This window comes from Gekko japonicus, unplaced genomic scaffold (assembly GCF_001447785.1).
Source record: "Gekko japonicus isolate JY-2015 unplaced genomic scaffold, Gekko_japonicus_V1.1 scaffold688, whole genome shotgun sequence".
In the NCBI taxonomy this organism is placed as follows: Eukaryota; Metazoa; Chordata; class Lepidosauria; order Squamata; family Gekkonidae; genus Gekko; species Gekko japonicus.
Window position 1 is genome coordinate 1870 of NW_015163108.1, and position 6883 is coordinate 8752.

The following is a 6883-nucleotide window of genomic DNA, read 5'->3' on the forward strand; positions in this document are numbered from 1 at the left end:
GTTCCTGAGACCATTTCAAAAGAAGATTGCAATGGGAATGGATTTTTTGATCAAGGTCCCTCTCCAGGTAAAAGTCAGCCTTCGATGGTGGACTCATATAAACAACATTACTCAAGGCAAGATCTTCTGGTTACAAGAAAGTATTCAAATCTTCACGGACGCCAGTCTGTCAGGGTGGGGAGCCATGATGAAGCACCATACTGCTCAGGGCGAGTGGTCAACGAAGGAACAGAGTTTACCCATAAACCTTCTAGAACTGGGAGCCATCAGATTGGCACTTTTTCACTTCACACCCATGATCCAGGGATCACACATCCTTATCAGGACAGACATGTCAGCAAAAGCCTACCTAACCAAACAAGGAGGATCCAAATCGATGGCCCTACACAGAGAAGCCAAGAAGCTGCTGGAGTGGGCGGAGAAGCACCTATCCTCCATCAAGGCAGAACATGTGAAAGGGGTGGCGAACATCCAGGCAGATTGGTTGAGTCGTCAATGGATTCTGGAGAGTGAATGGTCCCTGAATGGGAAGCTGTTTCACCTCATAACGAACACACTAGGTTCACCCAAGGTGGACCTTTTCATGACTCCGGACAATGCCCAACCTCCGCGGTTCTTTACCAGATACTACCACCCTCAAGCGGAGGGCACGGATGCTCTGATGACTCTGTGGCCCAGAGGACTTCTCTACGCTTTTCCCCCAGTCCCAGTTCTACCGAGACTTCTATGAAGGATTCATCTTCTCAAGGCACACGTCATAGTGGTGGCACCATACTGGCCGAGATGCCCGTGGTTCACGTACCTTTGTTAACTGGCGGTATCACAACCTCTTCGACTTCCAGCAGCACCAGACATGCTGATACAGGGTCCTGTTTGGCACCCCAAACCGGAGTTGTTCTCTTTGACCGCCTGGGAATTGAAAGGCAGCGACTAACAAAGATGGGCTATAACTCCCAGGTCGTTGATACCATCATGTCATCCAGATGTCTTTCAACCACCAAGATCTATAATTGTACTTGGAAAGCCTTCGTCCGATGGGCCAGAAGGAAGGCAACAGACCCTTTGCATCCTGAATTGGCCTCCATATTGAGCTTCTTACAGGATGGTATGGACACTGGTCTGAGGGCAGCGACTCTAAGAAGACAGGTTGCAGCATTAGCTTCGGTACTCCCGTGCGTTAAAGGAATTCTGATTTCTCAACACCCACATGTAACTCGCTTCCTAAAAGGAGTTTCTTTCAAACTTCCGCCTACTCAACATAGGTTCCTGACTTGGAAACTCAATACAGTTATTTCGGCCCTCACAAAACCTCCATTCGAACCTTTAAAGGAAATTTCACTCCAGTTCTTGAGGATGAAGGTTCTTTTCTTGGTTGCTATAACATCAGCCAGAAGAATTTCAGAATTAAGTGCCGTATCCATCTGGTCTGTTCTTTGCATGTTTCACAAGGTAGGACGGACCCTACCTTCTGTTCAAAGATCAGCACTCAATTTCACAGAACACAGGAGTTATGCCTACCATTGTTTGTTCCAAATCCCACTCATTATAAGGAGAAACTTTGGCATGCGTTAGACATCAGGAGGGCTCTTAAGTGTTACAACTAAGGACAGACTCAATTAGGAAAACTGATGCTATGTTCGTGAACATTTCTCCCCCTTATTCGGGAAAGAAAATGTCTAAAGCGGCGATCAGCAAAGTTCTCTGCTCATGCATAGCGGAAGCATTCAGAAGTCTGAATCAAGTCCCTCCCGCTGGAATCACAGCACATTCACTGAGAAGCGCCGCCACAAACATAGCATTCACTAACAGAGCTTCAGTAGAGGAAGTATGCAAAGCCGCTACGTGGTCCTCTCTGTCCACTTTCATTAGGCATTACAAATTAAACCTATATGATTTGGCGGACGCAGCCTTTGGCAGGAGAGTGCTACAAACCATCCTCTCCTGCAATGACGACCACCCTCTCAAATATTAGGGACACTGCTCTGGGAGGTCCCACAAGATGTCCTCCACCTCAGAGGGAGAATGACCATTGGTTACTCACCATGAAGGGTCCTTCTCCTCTGAGCCATGGAGGACATCTTGGCCCTCCCAGGTCGTCATCTATGCTATTATTCTGTTCCTTTTCTGTTTTTTCTTCTATCAGTGTAATAACAGACAGAGCGTAAGAGAGTGATAACTTTCCTTCCTATTTGAGTTACTGTGGTTGTTATTTGGTCATAAGTTAGTAGATTGTTCTAGTTTTTCTGCTTCTGTTTAGAAGGTTAGCTTCCTTGTTACTGCTTTCAGAGCACCAGAACTGAGCTTAAGATGACTCCCACCACAGGAAGTTGAAATTTGTTCCTGCCTCTCTGAGTGATGGATGAGAATCACCCACAAGATGTACTCCACGCCTCATAGGAGAAGGACCCTTCAAGGTGAGTAACCAATGGTCGATCTCTGCTTACCTTCTTGTCTGAGAAAGTGTGTACCCCCTGTTCTAGAAGAACATAACAAGAAAGTGGTGATGGGTAGCAGAGAAAGCAGTGGCCCAATGAAGGCAAGAGACAGAGACCCAAAGTGGCAGTGTGGGAAGGGGAAGACATCTTTCTCCCATTTGCCCTGGGTCACTGTTCCCCAGACCAAATCACTATTTTCTCCTTACCGGTCATCCCCATCTCTCCTCTACCACCACTTTATTTCATTCTCTTTTATTCTGGGATTACTTCAGGTCATGCCTCAGTAGCTTTCTAGTCCCTCAGTACCAACTATGATCTCTCAAAACTTCACATATCTTGGGTGTTGTTCTCTGTTTTGGGGAAGGAGCTAAACCTCATTTTTAAAAACATGTTGGGAGTTTTTGTTAATTAAATTGTTAAGGGGCTAGAAGACTTTAGCATTGTTCAGAAATAATAACTATAGTTTGCCATAACCAAAACAAGGCTGGAAAATCCTTGCGATTGAACCGTCTGTTTCTGTGCAGCCAGTTGATTAAATATTTCTGCTTTCATGGCATATCACAGTTTGCTCTTTCCTCTGAGCCACAATCTACAGTTTCTTCTTCTTTTCCTATACCAGACAGGTTTCCTAAGCACTGTTTAATTATGGTTGAGAAAGAAGAAAACAAACCTCATAGAGTGTGCATGTAAAAGGAAAACCCAAACACAGATTTATGGAATAAAAATTGGCCACAGCTTTTATTGAACACAAGCAAAGAAGCATTGGTGCAGCATGGGGACGGATCTGGTATTGGATGACCTGCCTGCTACCCGATGAATCCTGCCCCCCAGCCTGCCTGCTGCAAGGGGGGGGGGACCAAGGAGTGGCAAGCCCAGGTGACTATATGGGGGCCAACTGCTGCATGGTTCCCCCCACGCCACTTGGTGGTGAGAACCAGCTGATAGGCCCTGAGCTGGGCATGCTGCTAAATGGCTCCATCTCGACTTCTTAAAGGAGTCCCCAATCAGAGGAGACAGGCATGCAGGCACATTTGGTGTAGTGGTTAAGAGTGGTGGACTCTAATCTGGAGAACCAGGCTTGATTCCCCACTACTCCGCATTCAGCCAGCTGGGTGACCTTGGGTCAGTCACAGTTCTCTCAGAGCTCTCTCAGCCCCACCTCCCTCACAAGTTGTCTTTTGTGGGGAGAGGAAGGCAAAGAGATTGTAAGCTGCTCTGAGACTCTGAGTGGAGTATAACATAAAATCCAAGCCGCCACCACCACCTCCTCCTCCTCCTTCTCCTTCTCCCCACCAAATCTGTGACAGAATATAAATAACAAATTGAATGAACCTGAAACAAAAGCAACAAGGCAGGAAGGGTGAGAGAACCTGAATGAACTGTGGAGAGTCCTCTGGCTGTGCTTGCCTTACATAGAGGAAGGGGGCGGGTCCACCGGGGGGGACACAGCCAGGCCCTCCTCAGACCCCCCCCTTCCTGGCCAACTGGACCTGCTGAAGCTGCAGCCTGCCTGGATCACAGCTGGGGCTCACCCCTTCCTCCTCCCACATGGCTGGCTCTGAGCTGGCTGCTTCCTTTCCATCCCACTTCAGACCTGGGCTGCAAATGCCGCTCATGGTAAGTTGGGGCCTGGGCTTTGTGGTTTGAACAGAATGACAAATCGTGATTTGCTAAGAATGCAGAAGTGTTTAATTTGCTGGTTGTACGAGGAATGGATGATGGAATCCTTGACCCTGAGGTTTCCTGCAGGTTCATTCACAATCCGTGTTTTGTCATTATGTGTGAACTGTTTCAGTAACAGCCAGTGCAGATGCTTGTGCACTTTTTAAAATATATCTGCTGATTAACCCATCTCTTCAGGCAATGAACTATCTGTTGCTTTCTGATCAGGTTTTAAATTGTAATATTTGACCATTCAGGCTGAGCCACCTTGACAGAAGTATTATTCGTGTTTCCCAGTTAGAGTTGCAAACCATGGTTTGAGTTGAATCTTGCATTCTTTTTCTTTTTAAATGTGTGGAGGTATTAGAAACAATCTGTTTGATGCATCTGTTTGTAATGTGAGAATAGTGTTTGAGTTGTTGCCTGTATTATGCTTTGAAATCTTCTGAGTATATTTCTTGGGTTTTTATTCCTTGATGGATGAGGAGAGGGCAGTGAGGAAAGAATCTTGCCATCTGGAAACTCCATATGCCACTGGATGAACGAGGATTTTGCATTGAGAAGGACTACAATGTGGATAATCTGTTGTGGAGTTTAATTCAGCATTGTTACTGCAGAGTTGTGTGACAGGGATCTGGCCCAATGTATTGCATCATGCATGGTATGGAGTGCTTGGATTTGGTGAACCAGCAAAAAAGTTTCACTGATTAAAAACACAGCAATCATGTTTGGCATTTCAGTCTGATCTTGGGGGGGGGAGGGGGGATCTGTGTTCATTTTCTTTCCCAGAGGAAAATTATAACTGTTGCAGGGCTGGAGGATTTATGAGAGTGTCAAAGCATATGGCAGATGGGCTGGATTAGAACGCAGAAGCACTGTAATCCAAATCCTCGCTGCCAACTATTAAAAGGAACTCTTCTTGCTGGGTTCTTCTAAATTTACAGCCAGAATGATGGAACAGTGCTATAGAAACTGAGAATTAAAAATAGCATTTACAGAACTGTTCCTGAAATAGTAAACAGGTTTTTAATGAAAAGTTAGTGTGTGTTCCCTATTAAATGAAAAATGATTGTGTTCCATACATATAAAGGATATCAAAGTTTTATTACTTTGTGTTTATATAGCAATATACTGAAAAGTCTAGTACCTAGGGTTGTCAGCCAGTTGCCAGTAGCTGGCAGCTGGCAGGAGTCTGGGGGGCAGGGACATTGGGGGCACTCTCAAAGTAGTTCCCTCACTTTTGGGAAAAACCTGGTAGTGATATCGCACCTGTCTCAGAATCCATTTCTGGTGATTCCAGCGATTCCTAGAGCAGTGCCACTTCCAGGTTTTCTTTGAAGGTGATGTAACACCATCACCTGACAGTGATTTTTTTAAAAAATGTTTTCCCCTCCTGGCTGCTTGAGTGTTGGCAAGCAATGCGAGCTGGGGGTGGGTGGGAGGTATCCCACCCCCAACAAACACATTTCAAATCCTGCCAACATTTCAAAGGTTTTGAATATAGGATTCCTTATCAGTTTCTGTCATGGTAGAAATTGGAAAGATGGAAGGGAGGATAGGTGGGGTAGTCTGGAAAATGAGATTCTTGTCCTGGTTGCTGTACAAAGCCCTCGGCCACCATCATCTGGCAGGATGGTGATGGTTTATTGTTTATGGCATTTGTATGTTGTTGCCCTTGATCTGAGCACATTGTATCCTCACAACAACCTTTGTGAAGTAAGCTGAGCTGACAGCCAATAAGCTTCATAGATAAAGTACAGATTTGAGCCTTTTCTGATTTGATTGTAAGTCAAACGCTTAGTATTTTATACCTGAGCCTGCTTTGGTGGGGAGGGCGGGGTACAAATTGAATAAATAAATTTAAAAAAATAAAATAAATACCTATCCAAACTTATCCAAGTTAGTTCATTTACTGAATATAAGGAAGTGACCTATGTAAACCAAGTCAGAGAAATCAATGGAGATGATGCGTGGAAGTCTGTACAGATGATGGCAGGGTATTGGGGAAGTGGGAGTTTGTGAGAGGGAAGCCCAGCAACCGGTGGTGAATGTGTGACAACTGTGGTTGCTTATCAATCATATTGTCAGGACAAGCTGTGGTGTGTGTCAGTTAGACTACAGCCAAGCTGTATGTTTGTGAGTTTATATTATAGTGTATAATAAGGGGTAAACGTTTGCTGAAAACTAAGTAAATAACATGAAAATGAAAGAACAAATGTTGAGTCCAGTGACACCTTCAAGTGGGTATAATTAAACTTTGTTGGTCTTAAAGGTGCCACTGGACTCAACATTTGTTCTTTTGCCTCAGACCAACATGGCTACCCACATGAAAATGAAAAGAACTTATTTGTGTCTCTGTGCAGTACCACACTTGGGTTTAAAGCCTGCACACAAACCCGTCCTTAGAGAATATCAGAGCAAGTCTCCAACGCTTTTGGTGCACTTTTTCCCACATTCTGGGGAGCAGGCAAGAAAATATACAACCAGGGAGCCTGGGCAGGGAAGCTTCCAAGCCTTTGCCAAGGAGAGGCACAATCCCTACATTAAAGGCACTGATCAATTTATACAAAAGCCTAAGAAGAATCCTATTATACCTTCTCTGTGAGCCCTTTTGTACAGTTCCATCTGAGCTGACATTATTGTATGGGAATTGCACAGAATTGTAAAGGGGTACACTCAAGAATACATCTATAATTGATTTTTTTTGCAATAAAAAGTAAAAATGAAGTAGAAGGAAGTCTTTTGGCTTTACTATAAATTCAATACATCAGACTAGGCTGAGATCC

General features: G+C 44.7%; 1 protein-coding gene across 1 annotated transcript in view; it reads left to right on the top strand.

Moving 5' to 3' along the window:
* The first annotated feature begins 513 nt into the window (after positions 1-513).
* TMTC2 (transmembrane and tetratricopeptide repeat containing 2) overlaps positions 514-6883 on the top strand; it is a 137474-nt gene continuing 131104 nt past the window's right edge. The window contains exon 1 of the mRNA XM_015406798.1: positions 514-1164. Within this exon, the coding sequence (XP_015262284.1) occupies positions 514-1164 (651 nt within the window). The remainder of the gene's footprint in view (positions 1165-6883) is intronic.